The sequence below is a fragment of the Parasteatoda tepidariorum genome, chromosome 6 (genome assembly GCF_982258835.1).
Source record: "Parasteatoda tepidariorum strain Cologne lab strain chromosome 6, Ptep-v5.0, whole genome shotgun sequence".
NCBI lineage: Eukaryota > Metazoa > Arthropoda > Arachnida > Araneae > Theridiidae > Parasteatoda > Parasteatoda tepidariorum.
Window position 1 is genome coordinate 24,527,105 of NC_141760.1, and position 23,352 is coordinate 24,550,456.

The window sequence follows — 23,352 nt, forward strand, 5'->3', positions numbered from 1 at the left end:
TCAGTGCGCTAAATTAAAGCTGAGCAAAACTCAGCGAGTTCATAAGCAGGGAGTGAGCATTTAAATTCTTTTATAAATGCATGCTACACAGAGAAAAAAATCATGGTCAACGCTAGAATTAGTGTAAAATTCATTTTATTTCAGGCTCTATTTGAACACTTAAAAGCCCGGCAGTTCTTACGTGTAAAAACTACCGATGATACTATCTATGATACTAAAATCACAAAAATATGATGAAAGCTGTTTTCTTTTTCTTGATTTCAAGGAAATCAAGGTTCCAAGGAACGTTATCCATCATTATTAACCTACTTTAAAATCAGTGCGCTAAATTAAAGCTGAGCAAAACTCAGCGAGTTCATAAGCAGGGAGTGAGCATTTAAATTCTTTTATAAATGCATGCTACACAGAGAAAAAAATCATGGTCAACGCTAGAATTAGTGTAAAATTCATTTTATTTCAGGCTCTATTTGAACACTTAAAAGCCCGGCAGTTCTTACGTGTAAAAACTACCGATGATACTATCTATGATACTAAAATCACAAAAATATGATGAAAGCTGTTTTCTTTTTCTTGATTTCAAGGAAATCAAGGTTCCAAGGAACGTTATCCATCATTATTAACCTACTTTAAAATCAGTGCGCTAAATTAAAGCTGAGCAAAACTCAGCGAGTTCATAAGCAGGGAGTGAGCATTTAAATTCTTTTATAAATGCATGCTACACAGAGAAAAAAATCATGGTCAACGCTAGAATTAGTGTAAAATTCATTTTATTTCAGGCTCTATTTGAACACTTAAAAGCCCGGCAGTTCTTACGTGTAAAAACTACCGATGATACTATCTATGATACTAAAATCACAAAAATATGATGAAAGCTGTTTTCTTTTTCTTGATTTCAAGGAAATCAAGGTTCCAAGGAACGTTATCCATCATTATTAACCTACTTTAAAATCAGTGCGCTAAATTAAAGCTGAGCAAAACTCAGCGAGTTCATAAGCAGCGAGTGAGCATTTAAATTCTTTTATAAATGCATGCTACACAGAGAAAAAAATCATGGTCAACGCTAGAATTAGTGTAAAATTCATTTTATTTCTGGCTCTATTTGAACACTTAAAAGCCCGGTAGTTCTTACGTGTAAAAACTACCGATGATACTATCTATGATACTAAAATCACAAAAATATGATGAAAGCTGTTTTCTTCTTTTTGATTTCAAAGAAATCAAGGTTCCAAGGAACGTTATCCATCATTATTAACCTACTTTAAAATCAGTGCGCTAAATTAAAGCTGAGCAAAACTCAGCGAGTTCATAAGCAGCGAGTGAGCATTTAAATTCTTTTATAAATGCATGCTACACAGAGAAAAAAAAGTCATGGTCAAAACTAAAATTAGTGTAGAATTCATTTTATTTCTGGCTCCATTTGAACACTTAAAAGCTCGGTAGTTCTTACGTGTAAAAACTACCGATGATACTATCTATGATACTAAAATCATAAAAATATGATGAAAGCTGTTTTCTTCTTCTTGACTTCAAAGAAATCAAGGTTCCAAGGAACGTTATCCATTATTATTAACCAACTTTAAAATCAGTGCATTAAATTAAAACTTAACAAAACTCAACGAGTTAATAAGGGTGAGCAATTAATTCTTTATTAAAAAATCATGGTCAGAACTACCAGAATAGTGTAAAATTTATCTTATTTCTGGCTCTATAGAAGCACCTAGAAGTACGGTAGTTTTTACCGAAGCTCTTTCGTAATAAGTGAGGAAAAAATAATAATGAAATATGGTTTATGATGGGTGATAAAATTTGGTAAATGTGGTAAAATTCGGTAATTTTTATCATAATACGTTAAAGTATGGCACAAAAACATTTATTTGGTTAAATTTATTTTTCAGTTTTATATTTTTTTTACAAAAGGCATGGTAATAAGAACTATAATGATTTGAATACATCATATTTTGGTTTTATTAATCAGAATTAGAGTATTTTTTACCAGAATTATGTCATTGCTATACAGTACAGTAATTTTATTAGAATTTTTTTTATCTGCGCACAAAGATATCAGAAAATTGGTCTACTTTAAATGCTTTCAATAATCTCGTTTTTTTAAATGACTGTCTAATATATGATCAGGAAAATTGTTTTTATGACAGTTTAACTTGGTTTTAAAAGAGTTTCGGAGATTTCCACTTGCTGAATTATTAACAAAAAAGTAAAGTGTTAACTTATTACTCAGTATTAAGAACTATTCAATAATATTTCTACATTTTTTTAGATGATATGGTATTAATAGCATATCTTAATATGCATTATGTATTTATATATGTATATATTGGGGGAGTTTTATAGTGACAGAATATACGTTATTTAGGGAAATTGTACTTTCTTGTGGTTCAAAACTCTATAATCTTAAGCTATTTTCAGTTCATTTCAGCTTTAGAAGTTTTCAGTATTAAGAACTATTTAATCATATTTCTACATTTTTTTTAAATCATATGATATTAATACCATATCTTATTATGTGTTATGTATTTATATATGTATATATTGGGTGAGTTTTATAGTGACAGAATATACGTTATTTAGGTAAATTGTACTTTCTTGTGGTTTAAAACTCTGTAATCTTAATCTATTTTCGGTTCATTTCAGCTTTAGAAGTTTTCAGTATTAATTGTAGCCTTATAAATATACTTCTCATCTAATTAGAAAATTTATCAACAAAAAAAGTAACATTTAGTGAATCGAAATAAAGGTAAACAGTGAAATATTGATTTATATATAACTATTACACGGAGAAAAAAAATTCTAGTAAAATTACGGCACTGTATTGGTAGCGATGATTCTGATAAAAAGTAAACCATAATTCCGATAAGAAAAACCAAAATATACAGTATTTAAACCAACCATTTGGTAATATATAGTAACGGTTTGCCGGAATATTCATGTTTTCAGCATTATATTTCTTACTACCATACATTTAGTAGAATATGCAAAATTGAGAAGTAAATTACGCGGAATAAATTTATTTTTAGCCATTCTTTGATGTATCACAATTAAATTAGTAAATTTTATTACATTTGCTGAATTTTATCAAAGATTTTAAACTAATATTTTGCTGTTAATTTCACCAAAATCCTATCAAAGCACTTCGATAAAAATTATTAATCTCTTTAGTGTTGTCATAGAGCCAGAAATACGGTATATTTTACGATATTCTCGTAGTTTTGAGTATACTTTTTTTCACTCCTCAGTGTAAAATGTAACATAAAGGGTAAATGTTGATTCCAATTTAGTATATTCGACGCTTACAACTTTTAATTATAAAATGTCCCCAAATTTCAAAAGTGTTATTTGGTAAAATTGTAAGAAAAAATTTGAAAAAATTGTAAGATTGTCATGTACTGAACTAAGTATCGTATCAGACTACGATATAAAATACCGGCATTTTGGGTGCATCATTCGTAAAATACATTTTATCGTAAAATATTATACCGAAATTTTTACAGTAATATTTATTTGATTAGAGTGAGTCAGTAATTATAAGGTAATTATTACTGTAAAAATTGCGGTATAGTAGATTTTTTTCCGTAACATGTTCCAGTAAAAGTGAATTTTGCGGTAAAAAGTACCGACTCCCTGAGTCCCGGTACTTTTTACCATAATTTGATCCGGAATCTTTTACAGTGTTGCTCTGGAAAAACTGAAAAATTACCCTCGCCGTTAGTAGAGGATAGATAAATAAACTTTCTGCAAGATTATGCGATACTGCAAGAAATATTTTATTATTAAATTTCTATACCAAGAAATATTTTACTATAGAAACATCTTACTACGGCTCATAGCGGAGGAGATAGTACGAGAATTCGGGCTCTGGTCGCCTTCTTCCACTGGCATTAGGGAAAAGTGCCGCCCCCCCAGTGCCGGTACTTTTTAACGTAATTTGATCCGGAATTTTTTACAGTGTTGTCTTGGAAAAAACTGAAAAATTACCTTTGCCGCTAGTAGAGGATATACACTTTATAACAAAAAAATCGACGCACCAAGAAGAAATCATCCGATTGCTTTGAAATTTCGTATGCATGAATGTTTTGAACAAATCAGGCTGGAATGATGCCGACTGGGAACGTATAGTCTTTAGCGACGAATCCCGCTTCCAACTGTGTCCTGACGATCATCGAAGACGTGTATGGAGACGCACAGGGCAGAGGGCGGATCCTGCCTTCACTATTGCACGCCACACCGGCCCTCAACAAGGCATTATGGTCTGGGGTGCCATTTCCTTTGACAGCCGGACCCCTTTGGTCGTCATTAGAGGTACACCTACTGCACAGCAGTACGTCGACGACATCCTAAGACCTGTTTTGCTACTGTTCCTTTTGCAGTGCCCTGGGCTGGTTTTTCAGCAGGACAATGCCAGACCACATACGGCAGGTGTTGCTATGAACTGTCTGCAAGCTTGTCAAACTCTTCCTCGGCCTGCCAGATCACCAGATCTCTCTCCCATTAAGCATGTCTGGGATATGATTGGAAGGCGATTGCATCTGGCACGGAATGTTGATGACCTCGTTCGACAATTGGATCGAATTTGGCAGGAAATACCGCAAGAGACCATCCGGGAGCTTAATCTGTCTATGCCACGCCGTGTGGCTGCCTGTATCCAGGCTAGAAGCGGGTCAACACCTTATTGAACTTGTTACTGTAACTCTGCAATAAATTATTCAATTGTTCTGAAATTTTAATCATTTACTATTCTGTACATTGTCTTCCTATCCACCAATTTTTGTTTCAATCGGACAATTCCTTCTTGGTGCGTCGATTTTTTTGTTATAGAGTGTATAAATAAACTTTCTGCAAGATTATGTGATATTGCAAGAAATATTTTGTTTGAATACTTAATAGGTTTACAAAATTTATTTTAAGTAAGAGGAGAAATGGTTACTTACCATACGATACCTTGCGCTCCGGAACCAATGGGCTTTAAATTCTGATACCTCTTGAGGATAGTAAATTTGGTGTCCCCCACTTCGACTGTATAGAAGAGGGAGGGCAGCTTACTACTGCTCATAGCGGAGGAAATCGTACGAGGAGAACTCGGGCTCGGATCGCCTTCTTCCACTGGCATTAGTCCTTCTTCATGGTATCATGGTATGGAGGATACATTCTTTTTTTGGATCTAATAAAAAAAGAATTCATTTATTTGTCATTCAATACAAATATCTTCAATTAAATTTATTTGTCATTCAATTAAATGTCATTCAATAAGAAAATTGTCATTCAATTAAATTTACTGTCATTCGATAAAAAAACTATTTTTTATAAAAAAAACACATGTTTTTTAATGAGACTAAAAAGAAGGAAATAGTTTTAATTTTCTTACACCTTAAACATTAAACGTGAAGCCAATTTAGATCGTAGAATAATTTTATTGCAAAAGTGACGTACTCAATGTTTTTCCTTTTTAAGGGGTGCAATTTTTTTTAAATCGTATACTGTAAAAAATTCCAGATATAATTCCGATATAAAGAACCGGCACTTTTGAGTGCATCATTCGTAAAATCTTTTTTACCGTAAAATTCATTTTCCCCGTAAAATATTATACTGTAATCTTAACAGTGATATTTATTTAATTAAAGTGATTCAGAGATTTTATGGTAATAACTAGAGTAAAAATTACGGAGTATCGTATTTTTTGTTCTGTAACATGTTCTGGTGAAAATGGATTTTACAATAAAAAGTACTAATACTTCTTACCGCCATTTGATCCGGAATTTTTACACTGTAGAATTCACTTTAAAAATGTGGATTTTAATTTTTCTTTATTTAATCTTATTATTATTTTTCTTTTTAATTTTGTGTCTGTAAATTTGTTGATGCCGGCATTTGGACAAAGTTTTGGTTGAGGATAAAATAGTGATACATTTTTCTTACGATATCTAAGAAAATTTTTTAGTTTGTGTTGACATTAGGCACAGAGCTCCATTTTAGACTTGAACTTTTCTTCTAATTGGAATGTAGTCGAAATTTAGATTGCCTTAAATCTTTATTTTACAATAAATGTCATTTTGGTGATCAGAAAATTATTGAAACTTGTATTTCATTTCGGAAAAGACCCTGGTTAAAGTTTGAGGATTCTAGCTAATTGCCAATAGGGTAAAATTTCGATTGGAAGATCCAGCAAACAGGTACGAAAGCTAGTTAAAAAAAGTGGTAAAATGACATGATGGCAGAGTTTTAATATGGAACAGTATTGTAAAATATTCGCTATTGTAACAGAACACAAGTAAATTTGTCTTTATTTAGGATTATGCATACAAAAAACTGTTAGGTTGTACTGAATTAATGCTAACTGATAAGCAGAATATTAATAATTAAAAACGCATTTTTAGTAGTTAAATTTATCAAGAGTTCAAGTTAATATCAACAGCTTTTCTATTATTGGAAATAATATGGAGCATGAAACAAATTTAGAGAAAAAATACGCTATCAGATAATGAATGAAATAAATAAATAGCAAATAAAATATATATCTAATCATCAATCATTATCAAATATGCAACGCAAACTTATAAAGATAACAATTTATCTGCAAATGTTTGATATATTGTATAAAGATTTTGATTTAAAATCAATCAAATAACAAAATATATTCTTAACAGTTCATTATGATTGTATATTAATTTCAGGTTAAGAAATTATATCTTTTTCATTTGCACAAGAAATATTGTAAAGTAATAAAGAGAAATTTAAAACAAAGTTAAAATTTAAAACGCACAATGAAAAATTCATTGAAAATCAAGTCCTGATTTATTTGACAATTTCAATATAAGAATGAAATTAACCAAATATTTAAGAAAGGAAACCAAAAAAGTCTTTGAATTGCTTTTAAAGAAATGTATAGTGTTCAAAGTTTAATTTGTATTAAATTTAGTTGCAAAGAAGAAATAGAAAATTTCTCAGAAATAAATTGCTCAAATAAGGTTTTTCTTTTCTTCTTTTTTTTGCTTTAATCTTGAACAAAGCAAAAATTTCATTTTTATTTAAAAGCAGCATAAAACAAGTTCTTTGTGCTCACATGAGTTTCAAATAATTAAATTATGATTTCGAAATAAACAATTGTAAGCTCATTTTGTATTTGTTTGAAAATTATTTTTATAAACACATTCATTTCTTAAATTATATATTCTACATAAAGGCTTATTAGATTTTGAAAAGTTATTTTATAAATCAGTTCTATGTTTGCACTTTTAGAAAAATATGTTCAAGTTATCAAAAAAAACAAAAAAAAACTTTTCGTTATCAAAACAAAGAAGTACCACAATCTGTTTGTAGGATAAGAAGTCATAATTTTTTTCATAGGATATTTGTTAGAGTAAAGGAAATATTTTAAGAATAAATAAATGTATTGAGAATAGTTAAAAAGCTTTTCTAAAATGATGATTTTAACATCTTGCTAGTTTTTATAACTTTTCCGTGAAAATTTGAAAAATATTTTAGATGGTTTTTCGAAAATAAACGATGAAAATAAAATTATAAGAAAAACGCAAATCCACTTAAAATTTTCTTATTTGGGAAACATATCTCTGGTGTAGAAATAAAAAGATTGAAAATGATGGCTTAAATCTAATTTCCTGATTCCTTATTTGTGCTGTTCTCAAAAAGTGCGAATGGTAACGATAACAGCAGCTAATTCTGAATTATTTTAATATTTATATACATTTGTTATTTATGCAATATGCTTTTTTATTAAATAAAAATAATACTATACTGACTTTTTACATTAAACTTTATGACATCGGATTCTCTTAAATAATACATTTATGAGAAAACTAACGGAGTTGTGTAGGTTAAATGTTTTGGTCGATCCAATATTTCTTATGTAAGAAAATAGCATTGCATGTAACAAAAATATTTCATAAAAGAATAAAAATACAAATGCTAGAAATCTTGAGAATAGACTTTTGTAAATAATAGACTTTTGAAAGATAATAGTGCGGATTTGTACATTACCGTCATGTGGGGTTACTTTGTGCAGCGGGGGCTACTTTGTGCAAATTCGAATTTGGCACCTTTCAAGTGCTGCTATTCAGCATTATGTTTTTTTTCACGTTAAAAATGTGTGGAATTTGAAGATAGAAGTCTCCTCTATTACTACAAACATTTTTTTGAATTTTAAAACAATCTCAGAGTGTGTTTTGTTTATCCAATGTCAACAACTTTCCGAGAACGTCGAACGTTGAAAAGTGTGCGTGGAAACTTTAGCTGTGAAATGCAAAGACAATGATAAAACAATTGTCGTAAGTGCAAAATTTTTTATTTATATATGAATAAACAATTATATCATGTTAGCGTTTAAAAAATGTGAAAATTAATGACAAATAAACGGAAAATGAAAAAAAATGCACTGTACGGCTACTTTGTGCAAAGTTTCATTCCTTTTTTTTCCGACAGAAAAATTGTCAGACGTTATAAGAAAATACCTGGAGCGAGAAGCCACTATGATAAAAGCTGCAACAATGTTTGCAAGCAGTTGCTGGTGGTATGTCGATTGCAGAAGCTTCTCGGAAGTACAAAATCCACAGAAATACTATCTCTAATAAAATTCACAAGAAACGCGTGAAACGTGCTGGTAAACTATTATTTTTCTTCCACAAAGATTTTTCTAATGAATTAATCAAATGATTTAACACATCAAAATATATATTGGTGATTTTGACAGAAACTGAAGAGCAAGTTCTGTCATGTTCATTCAAGCAAGTTATGTTCAAATGTATCAATATTATAAATGTTAATGAATATGTAATAATTATTATTTTTAAAATTTCATCCATTTCAATGTTCAAAACTGTATATGGTTTCCTTTTGTTTAAACTCAAATGTTTTGAAATAAACATTCTTTTTAAGAAAAAATTCTTTATAAAAAATGGTTTTTTAACGCTGAAAATTATTTTCAAACTAATATCTTTACATATCTTGATGTTTTTGTTATAAAAAATGTCAACAATTAACTTTTTTAACAATTTTATATCAATATTTTACTAAAAACATGATTATTAAACTGAATTCCTATCGCTGCACAAAGTAGCCCCACTTGGGGGCTACTTTGTGCAAGGTATGTTTTGACTTATTATTTGTAAATATTACATAAAAATAATGACAATATTGATCAATTTCACCCGTCTGAGTCCAGTTATGAATTTAATATGGATACATTTTACTAAAGTTTGAATTAACATAGTTTTTTTTCATGTCAAAGTTCAAAAACTGCGAAATCCTGCACAAAGTAGCCCCACATGACGGTACTTTATATTTTTGTAAGCATCTAGATACTATAGAAATTTTTTTTTTTTTGTTAAAGCTACAAAAGCTCCAATAACATCATGAAAACCCAAAATTGGCTTTTTAAAAAAAGTATTTTATTTAAAGGTTTTTATAAAATTTTTTTGATTGCAATAGCTTATGTTAATTCTTGTCATGAGATAGAATAATAAATTTACTCTAAAATGTTTTACTATGACTTGAAACTAAACTTAATTGTTGTTTGAGATTAAAGTTAAGATCGGTGTTATGTTATCGGTCTTTTGAGTACTACCCATATAAAATAATAGGATATATTTTAAGATATATTTTAAAATTAATTATTTTAAAATTAGTTTTTAGTTTTAAAATAAATATAAAAATTTTTAATCTAAAAAGTTTTAATGTAGTTTATTTTATCGAAAATTATGTATGTAGAATTGCTCCTTTTATAAACTCATTCGATTATAAAGGGTTTCATAAACAATATGTAGTTGCGTTTTAGAATATTAAAAAATGCATTGTGCATGGTTAAGAAATTTAAAGCAAACTTTAAAGCATTACTCAAAGGAAATTTAAAGGTAAATTTTGTCTATACATTAAATCAAGATAAACAGTTGATTTATCTTATTATAGGTACTAATTGCAAAACGGAAAGATCACTACTTATCCGTACTATTGAGTAATAAAGTTAATGTTAGGTACAGTTAATATGTAAATAGTCAGGGGATATTTCATCAAATTTGTTTTAATCATGAAATTTACGCCAAATTTAATAATGACTGAATATGTCGTAATATTATTTGATGAAAAGTATTGCTCCCAATTGTTTAACTCAATTTGCCAACTTCCTCCGCCTTTGACGAGAAATTATTTTTAGACAAACTTTAATCTCTTGTTTCTTGTATAAAATAACTTTACTCTTTAATTTTAAATTAAATAAATTTAATTTCTAATGATTTTGACCACTATTTTACATAAACAAGTTAAACAAATATCTTTTAGACTTAATAATCATACGGAGAAAAAAAATCTGGGTACCGTACTGCATGGTAGTATTTTCGGGTAAAACAATGTATATTTCTGGTAAAACAGTATATAATTCTTGCAATAAAAGCAAATTATACGATATTTAAACCATTGATGAGGTAACGATTTCCATTTATATGGTAACAGAAACCATTACCATTTAAATAGTTTTATATAACGGTTAGCTGGAAATTCTGGTTCTCAAAATTATAATTCTAATCACCCCACATTTAGTAAAAAATTACAAAAATAAAAAATCAAATAAATAAATGGTTTTTAGGCCGTGTTCCAAAGTTTCCCAACATTGTCTAACTTCACCACATCTACTAAATTTTATCACATATTACAAAATTATCAATTTTACAAAAATCATTACCAAAGCGCTTCGGTAAAAATTACGGGGCTTTTTAAAGTTCCAAAGAAGCCAGAAACACGATAAATTTTACTGTACTCTGGGAACTTTGATTATACTTTTTTTTTTCTCGGAGCATGCAATTTCAATTTCAAGGACTACTAAAATTTAACAAATTGACTCAACCCTAAAACACATTAATTCATAAAAAAGTTAAAAAAGGTAAGTCACGTTACTAGTACTGTAATATCAAGGAAGATAAAAATTTTTATTTTTTCAGGAAAATCATAAAAATATTTTGAAAATTAAGAATCAACTCATGAAATTTTTAATTGAACTTACATATTAAAAGACGTAAAAAGAAAGGAAAATAGGTTAAAATAATTTATGTTATTGCATGTCGAAAAAAAGAATTTATTATTCTTATTCATTTTAAATACGATTAAATGTTGCAGTTAGTTAAGTATTTTTCCCTCATTCTTTATATTGTTCTCTTAGTAAAGTTAGAAATTTTAAATTCAAACAGATTCTACACTTCTTATTTTGGTTTTCTCGATGAGAAAATTGTTTAATATTTTTCGTGTGAATACATCAAGATATAATTTTGGTCAAAGCTACCAAAATATGAAAAAAATTCAAGTTTAATATGAAAAAAAAGGAAAGTGATTTGAACATGAAGTTAAGAAAAAAATGATATTGTTTTTACTTCCATGTTCAAAAAGCAAATATTACGATATATCCTACACTGAGAAAAATAATATGGTCAAAACTACCACAATAAAGTGTAAAGTCAACCGTATTTCCGGCGCTATGGAAACATGCAAAAGCTAGGTAATTTTGACCAAATCGCTTTGGTAATTATTTGACAAAATTATAGAAAAAATTTAGGTTTAATATTGTCAGATAAAATTTAGTATATTTGGTAAAATTTGGCAATTTTATCATGATACCATGGAGCAGAACAGGGTATAAAAACAATTTATTCAGCTAAATTTACTTTCCAGTTTTGTATTTTTTATTAAATGTGTGGTAATAAGAACAATAATTTTGAAAAGCACAATTTCTGGCAAATTTCAAAATAAATGGCTTAAGTACCGTATCTTTTGGTATTATTAACCAGATTTATATATATATATATATATATATATATATATATATATATATATATATATATATATATATATATATATATATATATATATATATATATATATATATATATATTATGTATATATATTTTTTTTACAAGAAAGGGCTTTACTATACAGTACGGTAATTTTACCAGAATATTTTTCTTCATATAATAGCTATCTAAAGAAAGAAAACTACTTGCTTTGTACAGGAACATTTAAATTTTGTGAGAAAATAATTGCTTCAACTAACAAAGGGTGAAATTATTGTTAAATTATTTTCAGAATACATAATTATTAATAAAAATGTGGCGTCAATATTTTTAATTTTGGAGCGAGGACATTTGTTACTGAAAAAATCCCCAGAAAAGTAACATCTAAAGATATTATTAAATATTTATAAAATTTTTATCTAATGTTGCTTTTAAATGCTATAATAAATAAACTGTATTAGTTTCCCTGTAAAAAATAGAGTTTTACCGAAATAAAATTTTCACATTCGAATAAAACAACATTCAAGAGCTAATAAAATCAGTCGAAAAAGTCGGAATTTATGACCTTTCCGTCAAGAGTAGGATACTCAAGTTACACTCATTTACAGAAAAATCACGCACATTCGCACTGTACTCCATAACATAAAAAATCTCATAAAAATAATAACTCATAAAAATTTCAAAATATGAGAACAATTTTTTTTGGTCATTTCAGCAATAAACAAAAAACTTAAGTACATAACTGAAATTTGTTTTATGGTTGAAAGCGATGGATTGTACATTAGAGCTTTATCTATCTTTTTCTGAGGCTTCAAACGTGATTTCTATTTAGAATCTTGTTCATGAGGACAAAACAACGTGTTTTTGAACTCACTTAAAGTCAAAGCGGTGAAGTGTAAGAAATATTTTCTTGAGAGTCATTTATTAGCCTTGCTAGTTTCTATAAGATTGAAGAGATCAAAAATTTTATATATATTGTAACTTAATTTATTAAAAAAATAGAATTGGATAGTTGATCAATTTTTGAAACTAATCAACGCTAATAAAATTAATTTGGTACCATAAGGTACAACGCGAAAACAATTAAGATAAATTACAGAGTTATATAGTAAGGACATTTCTGATAAGTATTCTGCTAATAAAAACGAAAATATACGATATTTAAACCATTCATTTGATAATTTTTCTGTTTATAAGGTTCATAAAATTCTGGTTTTCAAAATTATTGTTCTTATTATGACACATTTTGTAAAAATAGTGTAAAATAAATTTAACTGAATAAATAACTTTTATACAACGTTCTAAAGTATCATGATAAGATTAACAAATTTTATCGCATATTATCAAATTATATTTTATTGTTAGCATTGCCGAAATAATCACCAAAGCGCTTTTGTAAAAACTTCCTACCTTTTTTTTGGCTCTCACAAAGCCAGAAACACTGTAAATTTTACCATATTCCGGTAGTTTTAATCATACTTTTTTCTCAATGTATATTATGTAAAATGAAAAAAGTGAACACCTGAATAATTTTTGATTTAATAATTTAGTTTCCATGAACAAAGTGCGAATCTTTATGGGTTAAAGGGGCGACCCCAACTAGGCTAATTTATTAGTGCTAACTGTTACCTAATTTAAAGACACATACACAAAAATTAAAAAAAAATATGCCAAGAAATTTAATCAAGAGAGCAGTCGTGTTTCACTACATATTGGGAATTTTTTTTAAGCAAAGCGAAAAATCTTTGAAGACGTTTATAAAGTTAGTTTATCCATAGATAATTCCAGGTAAAAGTAATTTCAATTGCTTTTTATTATTTTCATTAATGGTTAAAAAATTATTGAATTTTTGTATACAAATATTTTTACACCTTTATAATAATAATATTATATGTGTGTAATAATATTATCTGCGTAACAGATGTGTTAACACAAGTACATATTTTTAAGTCGTACTTCAATCTTAAGCATTAATTTAGCATTGAATTTTTTATTATTATGAAATCTATCAAAATAGTTTTGATAAACCTTTAACAAATTCTAAATAACAATTGCAATATAGGTTATTAACTTGAACTTTAATTTTAAAAAGCTTTATTTTGTCAATAAATTACTCATTTAATGAATTATTCGTTATTATAATGAATAATTACTTGATGATAAATTATTCTTTATTCTATTTATCGTTATCATAAATTTTTTTTTCATTATAAAATCTAACAAACTTTTTAATTTTACAAGTTTTGTTTTAGCAAATGTACTTTTAACAATCCTAATATATGTTAATAAATAGTACTTTATTCCTAAAAAAGGCTTTATTTTTTAAAATAAATTTTTGGTTTAGTAAAAAATTATATTTAGAGTATCCTAGTATTATATGATTAAATAATTAAGTACTAGAACCCAACTGCTTAATAAGTTTTAATAAATATCTAGCCTAGCTCTTATCTAGTTCATTTTTTGGTTAAATTTAACGTTTCAACATTAATTAACATTGCAGTTTTTGAAAGTCCAAAAAATATAATGTGAATCAAAAAATAATTAAGCCCAAATGTAATTAGAAATTCCCACACATTATTTATATTTTTATTAATATTATTTTTTTATCTAATGTCTAAATTATTTCACATTTATCTTATAATATTATACATTTTATGTTACTTAAATCAATATTAATTTTATAATTTATAAGAAAGTAAATCTCCATCAAAAAACTATCATGTATAGCTATTTTTTTCAATAGTAATAAAAATATAAGATACTCTGCAGCTGAATATTTAATGTCAATCAAATGCCAAAAAAAGCATACGAAATATAAGACATCTACGAAAAAGTATTCCATTTAATGAAAAGTAAGTCATTTTTTCCTTTAACTCTTAATTAAAGAAGACACAAATTTTATTTTTTCCATCATTCGAAGTTACAAGAACATGATAGTGTAGATAGAATAAACTGTCCCTCCCCAATCAAATCATTGGCTTGACATCAGAACCTCTTTTGTTCTTTATTTTACTACTACCAAATATCGTCTGCGAGGCAGAAGACATGGCGCCATTCGCTCCCTTGCATCGGGGGTGCACCGGGTAAATGAGCAGAGGGATGCGAGAGGGCAAATCGATCGGGGACCCGTTGACGTCACAGACCACTATCCTTTGGAACGTTTGGTTGGTCAGGATCCGGAAATATCCGCTTTTCTTTCTTTCTTCCTCAAAACTATCCTGAGAACAAATTCTGAAAATCGTTTGGGAATATGCCAAAATTATACTGCGACTTCAGAATTTTAAGGTAAACTGCTGATGCTAAAATGAAAGCCTTTATAGTCAAAGAAAAGTTAGAGAAAACCACTTAAGTAAGCACATATAGCTTGTCAGAATTTAGGTTATAGAGTTAGGCTATATTTTAACTCATACTGTTTGCGTTTAATGCAATAGAATTGATTACATGAAATAAATACGTAAAACCACTACATTGATAAATTGAATAATAATAATTTTTTTTTAAATAAAGGAAAAACAAAACTAAAATTCTGCTCTTAAAGTTAATTTTTAATACAATTTGTAGATTATTTGTAGAATATATTTCTGTCTTTAAGTTACATTTTCCCAAATGCAGATTGAACAATTCCTTTAATTTTCATTCGCTTTATTAAAATTTATCTGAGTCAGAGTGTTTTATGCAATAACCGTTCCCAGTGCATAAGTTTAGATACTGTCAAAAACGATGCCATAAAAATACATTCTTTAGGGGTTGTGAATTATTATTTAAAAGAAGTAATATGAAAAAAAAAACCTGATAGATCATTAATATAGAGAGATTAAAATACCAATCCAGCAAGCCGCAATGAGTTAAGCAATGAGTTAATAAAAGCAAACAACTAAGTAAACAAAATTAAATAAATAAATATAAATTAATAATTAAACAAAATCAAACAAATAAATATAAACAAATTGAAATTAAGTATTTAAAAAATTTCAACTGATATTTGCATTATTAAAACACGAACTATTAAAGACCTACGTAAGTATGAGGAAAATAGAGTGAGTTATTAAATTAACAGTGTTTAGTTAAGCCAAAACGGAGGTCTTAACCTTATGAATACTACACTGAGAAATTAAGCATAGTAAAAACTACCAGAATGTGGTAAAATTTACCGTGTCTGGGATCACCAAACTATGGGATTTTGGAAAAATTAACAATAAAACATGGTTTTAAAATATCTGATAAAATGTGGTGAAAGTGACAAAATTTGGTAATTTAATCATACCTCAGAGCGTGGCATGAAAACCATTTATAGTTAAATTTTCTTTTTAGTTCTCTATTGTTTACTAAATATGAGATAATAAGAATTTTAAAAACCAGAATTTCCATTACCAAATGAATGGTTAAAATACCATATATTTTTGTTTTCTTAACAAGAATTACGTTGTTGTCCTTTTACTAGAAATGTCATTACCATACAATGCGGTAATTTACCAAGAAAATTTACCAATAAAATGAAAAATATGACAACCGAAGCTGACGTCGTCAGGGGGTACCTGCCCCGGAAGTCATAAATGCAAAACCTTTTCTATCGAGAGGGCACGACAAGTGTCTAAGTTGCTCTCCTTGTACCCCAAAGTTTTTGTCAAAAGTCCAGGTAGAGAGAAGATAAAATACAAATTACAAAAACCAAATACAAAAGTATAATACTTAAACTGATACGAAAGAATACAATGTTCAAAAACTTACTTAAAAATAGTAAATCCTAAAACCAAAGAACACAACACACTACAAATCTTCAACTAAAATGAAATTAACGCCCCCTAATTAAATGCGCAGAACGAAAAAAAATTGAGGAGAAAAAGAACAAGAAAGCTGTTGTCATCTTTAGTAGAAATGCTTAACTGGGGTAACTCAGCTAAGACTCGATCATGCCCTATTGAAAGAAAAATAAAACTAATAATTTTTAATCATTTCTTTAATTTTAAATTCAATATTGCAGAAATTAAAAGGAAAACCACCACTTTCCTGATTTTTCAGAAAATTACTTGTTGCCTCTTGAAATCATTCAACATTATTGCAAATTTTATTAATGCTAGACAATTAAGAAAAAACAAAATTTTTGAAAATTTTGCTGCTCAAATTGCTATCAAAATTACAGAAAAAAAAACTTAAAAGCTCTCCTTTTATCATAAACACCAATTTTAATTTGTGAAGACTATGGATGATTGCTAAATGTTCTACATTTAAGCAATTATCCTTAGTCTTCTTTAAAACCAAATCATTAGGATAAATAATAAAAATAAAATCATAATTATAACAATTAAATAAAATTAAACAATTAATATACCTAAAAGCATTAAAATCATCAAATTCCAGATATTTAGCATCAAAAACATGTAAAAAAATATTAGCAAAAGCGCCAGAAAAAAAATTACCCTGTGGAATCCCTATTTTTTGCTTATAAAAATTAAGACCATTAAAAAGAGCATTTTCAAAAAGATTAAATTTACAAATATCTATCCAATAAAATTTATCAATATTTTCATTAATTAAACATTTATCATATAGGCCATTACAAATATCAAGTATTTGAGCAAGAGGAATATTGGTATAAAGATTTTCAAAGTCAAATGTATTAATATTAAAAACCCAATTTTTTTTCAACAGAATTCAAAACATCAATGTTACTATTAATAACAATAGTTTTTTTACTGTTAATTTTAAGCAAAATAGTTTTAAGAATATTAAAATTTTTTTTACTAGTACCAGATATAGATTATAAGATTTAGTACCATAAGCAATAAACCTGAATTGTACTGGATTTTTATGAAATTTAACAATTGGAAATAGATAAGGAAAGGTAATTCTATTCAATTTAAATTTAAATTTTTTACAGAAAGCAATAAGTCTTTTTTCAATAAATTTTTTGTCATCCCTTAATGTAAAATAAGTGTTATTAGCATTATATTCCTTAATAAATAATTTTTTAAAGAAATATTTACGCACAATACAGAATTTGTTAGAAGCTTTATCAAAAACTGTAATAATGAACTTATTCTTAAGTATTTTAATTTTATCAAACAAATCATTATCAATAACGGTATCACTAGGATAAAAACAAAATTTGGAATTATTAAAATAATATTTAACTTTTTCTACAATCCTTGTCTTCCATTTTGTAAAACCTTCAATGGGCCAATGATATTTTCTAAAAACGTTAGCAATAAAGCAACCAAGATCTCCTTTAACCGATAAAATCAAATCATCATTTTTCATTTTAAACCTTGTTCTAAATTTAGATAACTCAAGTCAACTTAGAAAAGCAAGTTTTTAGTTAGATAATCATAGCCACAGACAGAAAATCACAGTAATTATATCGATTTTCTTAATGTCATTTTTAAGGAAAATGGTGGTTAGAAATAAAAATGAACTAAAAAAACATTCACCCATTCACTATTCCATTTACTTATTTAGGATATTTGGAGAAATATCCCCGATAAATTCGTAAAAATAGGTCATTTCGGCATAAAAAATTTACTTTAGAATAAGGACTATGTTTCTAGGTATTCTAAGGCTCGAAATAACTCATATAAAAGTTTTATCAATAGTCTAAATTTTTTTAAACAAAACTAATTTCCTCTATTGTTTAAAAAAATTAATGAGTTAAAAAGTCTTTAATCGAGCTTGTTGCAATATCTCTTATTTTCGAAATAGAGCTGGAAAACATAAAATAATTTTACTAAAAAATATCGGTTTGAAACAAAATGCAAAAATTTAGAAACACCGTTGGGAAACACCTTTCATTAAAAACACATTTCGGAACGTATTGAATCACGATATAGTTCAAATTTGCCACCTTAATACCAGACTGAACTATATTATCTAGTAAATTAATCTTTTCTAAACTTGATTACATTACATGATACAATGATTTAACTTTAACAGAAACACGGTTCAAATTAATAGCTTATTAAGTTCCCAGAAAATTTTTCAGGGAATTGTGGTTCATGCTACTAGTGTTATGAGCAAAAGCAGTAAATAATATTTACAAAGGTGAAACGGAACAATCGCGGCAAACTTACGTGCAAAGAAAAAATTCTGGTAAAATAACCGTACTGCATGGTTCTGTTAAAAAACACAATTCTGGAAATAAAAATGAAATATACGACATTTAAACCATTCATTTGGTAATTTTGCCATTCATATTATAGCGGTTTACCAGAAATTCTGGTTTTCAAAATTATAGTTCTTATTACCACAAATTTAGTATAAAATACAAATTTAAAAAGTAAAATTAACCGAATAGATGGCTTTTATGCTTTGTTCTAATGTATCATAAAACTACCAGATTTTGCCCAGTTTTATCACATATTATAGAAACCATATTTTATTGTTTATTTTGCCAAATTAATTACCAAAGCACTTCGGTAAAAATTAACATGCTTTCTGGTGCTCTCATAGTGCTAGAAACATGGTAAATTTTACCATCTCTCTCTCAATTATCTCTCTCTCTCTCTCTTATTTCTCTCAATATAAACTTTCAGTATTAATACAACGATGTGCAATGTTCCGCCACTTTAGAATATATATGGCTAATATAGTTGAATTGTAGTTAATAAGCTTTTTAAAAGAGAAGGCAGCAACTAAATTTAAGCTTCATTCATGAAAACATAGTAATTATGAAAAATTTAATAATGAAGAACATAGAAATCTCTTTAATTTGTTACATGAAAAAAAAAACACATTAAAAACGCGCGCTGGTGAAGACAAAAAGTAATCAACTTGGTTCATCTATTGGGACTGTAATAGTTTTTTTTTTGTTGTAGTCATTGGTATAAAGATACCTTATATCAGTCCCTGGTTATAGTTTAAACAATACTTTATATTTCTGTTTCTTTCATGTACTCAGTCTACAAGCTATTTTTTATCAACTGAAAATTCAGTAAAACTTATTATATTTTCCAAACACAATTCCAAAAACAATTGAAATGCGATCTGCTTTTCCTGATTTCAAGATATAAAAACGGAAAATGTTAACATTATCATTCTAAGTGCAACATCTTTTTCTGAGGGCATAAAAACATGGGAGTTCAAACTTTTATTTCTTACTTTCTTAATAGATATTGGTAAAAAAGGAAAAAATCCGAATAGACATTAAAAATATATATATAATTAGTAATTTAGATGGTTAATAAATAGAGGCATTTTGTATTTTCTGGAAAGCAGTTAGAAGTAGACAGAAAATTCTCCGTTTATTAAAAAGCAAAATTAGGAGTGTTTTTCATTGTCTCTGTCTTCCTAAAATACTTCTAAGATACGAAAGGGAAACTTAACTCCAATTAAGAAACTCGGTAAAAATTTGTCCTTGCCATTTCTCAATGAGACATGAGAAATTTTGTTATATGTAGATGGCGCTGCGTGAGCCACAATGGGAGAAAAAGAGAATTGGTCACAGTTAGTTGCTCCAATGGCGATAAAGGAATCTTTTGGGCTATTTTTAGAATACCATCCCGGTGGGGAGGTTAAAGGGTGAGGGTGAACATCGAAAAAAAAAAAAAAAAAAAACAAAAAAAAAAAAAAACATTAAAGGATGGCTTTCTAAACCATTTTATTTCGCAATTTTTCTTCGTTTCACTTTTTGTTCCCCTTCATGTTACATCTAGTACTATATTTCGTTCTAAATCAAGAGAAAAAAAATCGATTTCATATTTCGTTTAAGAGGTAAATGGTTTTTTGAACATAGTTGCAATGCGCTATGGTTGCATTTAATAAAATAACGAAAATAGATTGACCTTTTCTTTATTTTGTTGCTATCTATGAATGGGAAAAATGAAATAAATAGTTATGTAAATTTTATATTGAATTAGTTTTGTGTGAGTGTGGAATTCAAAACAACATTTCGCTATTGAGACAACACATTCCATTCAAAATTAAAAAATTCTTTTTTGTTTGAACTTCTTGTAACATTCATTCATATCTTATTTTCTTCAATTTTATATTTTGTGATTTATTTACTATTGCTTTAGCACTTTTAAAGTATCCTTCATGTAAATGTTTTTTTTTTAATGTTTTATTACTAAAATGCTATTTAAAATCCATTTTATTTCTTTCAAATATTATTTCCAGTTTATATGATTCTTTAAAATACTGAAAGTGAAATTTTGGTGAAAGGGAAAAGAGAATATTTTTAACTGAAAATACATTAATGATATTATAGATATTTTTATATTTAAAACATTTAGGAATATTTTATTCTTATTTATGCTAGGGCCATGTAAAGAATTAATTATGTAAGGAACATAATTCATTGAAAAAAAAAGTACGGTCATAACTTCCTGTATATGGTAAAATTTACTGTGTTTCTGTCTCTATGGAAACATAAAAAAAGTTTGATAATTTGTACCGAAGAGCTTTGGTAATGATTTTAGAAACATTAACAATAAAATATGGTTTCATGATGTACGATAAAATTTGGTTAATGTGGTTATATATGGTTAATGTGGTTATATATGGCAATTTTATTCGGATACTTTGAAAGATGGCATAAAAAACCATTTATTCGGTTAAATTTACTTTTAAGTTTCGTAATTTTTACTAAGTATGTGTTAATAAGAACTATAATCTTGAAAACAGGAAATATTATCCAGTGAATGGTTTAAATACCGTATATTTTGGTTTTATTAGTCAGAATTATGTCTTTTTTTCTGCTTTTTTTTACACCAGAAATATCATTACTATGCTGTACGATAATTTTATTGGAATTCTTTTCTCTGTGCTATTCCGTTAATTCTGTATTAAATATTTGTGTATGCTGTACTAAATAGCTGTATTAAATAGTTGTTGTATTAAATAGTTATGAGAATAATTTAAATTTAGTCTTAGAAATAAAGATTCATACGTTGGAAAACCAGTAACAAAATAAATTCGAGTGATTTTTAAAAATGAAAATTAAGTGATTTTATTTTAATATAATTATGCTATAATAGAGGAATCTTTTTTCGGTTGGCATTTTTACGTTCTCAAAAATATCTAACTTAAGTAGATTAATTACAATGAATCATTATCAGTAATAGTGAAAGTATATTTTTAAAATTTATTCAATATTTAATCGCATCATTAAAAGTTATTTCTAGATTTGAACACTATTCACCGGAATTGAATATTTAATTGAATTAAGTACATTATCGTATTTTTATTTCACCTTAGCGTATATTATTAATACGATAACAGATTACAACATTAAACTTAGAAATATTTAGTTTTAAAATAACTGTATCTTTTTAAAGCAATAAAAAAATCGAGTAATTTAAATACAATTGCTTCTTTTTCATTATTTCCGAATGTGTTGATGATAGCGTAATTATATTTATCCTTCCTCACATTTTTTATAAAAAAATATTTTACTGTGTGATAATAAATAAATTAACTTTGTTGCATCACTGTCAATTGCTTTTTTTTTTAATTTAAGACCTAACATTTATTTTAAGTCTTAAATTAAACATCTTTAATTCATCAAGATCAAATTTGCGAAAAGAAAAGTTACTGAAAAACTAACCATGGCAAAATTAACGCTACTTTTCTAAATTAATTTTGCATAATAAGAAAAAAAGATTAATAATTCAAGTACAAGCATGTTTTAAAATAAAATCTTTGGTGGCTAATCAAATTGCACGACAAGAATGTTTCTTGTAATTAGCAGTGAAAAATTCAATAACCAAATGATCACTTTTTCTCTCTATCTTTTATCATACGTATATTTCTTTCATAAATTGTCAAATTTAAGTTGAAAAGCTGTCAAATTATTATATTTATTCCGGCTTAAGATACGAAAATAATTTCCTCGAATATTGACACATTTTTGGTGTTTAAATTAATTATCAAGCTGATTAGAATTATGTAAATGCTATTTTGTTTTCTTAGGACATTTGAAAAAGGGAAAGAAATTTCACGAAGTACTAATGAATTTTTAAAAAAAGTTGGTCTACAGATCTTAACAACTTTTCTAGTTTTACTGTCTGAATTATTTAAATTTAGAAATTTTACTCCTTTAACTATATTTGAACCGAAATCCTTGATTTGATTTTTAAACTATTAAAAGTTGAACAACTGAGTGATAAAAATATATTTAGTTCACTTAATTCCAATCTTCTGTCAGACTACATTAATAAATAAAATGCAAATTTTGAGAAATATTATTGCAAGTTTTAGCAATTTAAGACAGATTACACATCTTTGTACTTCAGTTCCCTTTTTTTAATGTTAATTTTTACGAAACAATACTTTTTTTACGTTGTCTATTAGTAGAAAAGTTATTAAAGCTTTTAATATTAGCTTAAAAATGAGAATGGAATGTGTTTTGTAATATCCTTCAGTTTTCGCCAATGTTTTTTTTTTTTTCAAATTTTTTTTTATAATTTTTTTTTAACCTATCTGACAGAGAAGCAAATTTCAACAGGCATTACACTGAGAAAAATATATGGTAAAAACGACCATGATATAGTAAAATTTACTGAACACCAAAAACCTCGGTAGTTTTTACAGAAGTGCTTTGAAAATGCATTTTGTAAAATTA

General features: G+C 27.2%; 1 protein-coding gene across 4 annotated transcripts in view; it reads right to left on the reverse strand.

The window, feature by feature from the left end:
• Positions 1-23,352, reverse strand: part of LOC107452093 (stress-activated protein kinase JNK) — a 98,733-nt gene that overhangs the window by 66,555 nt on the left and 8,826 nt on the right. For all 4 annotated transcript variants that reach the window (XM_087165560.1, XM_087165558.1, XM_087165559.1 and 1 more), the window contains exon 2: positions 4,944-5,173. In XM_087165560.1, coding sequence (XP_087021686.1) covers positions 4,944-5,122 — 179 coding nt within the window. In that variant the 5' untranslated portion in view covers positions 5,123-5,173. The remainder of the gene's footprint in view (positions 1-4,943; positions 5,174-23,352) is intronic.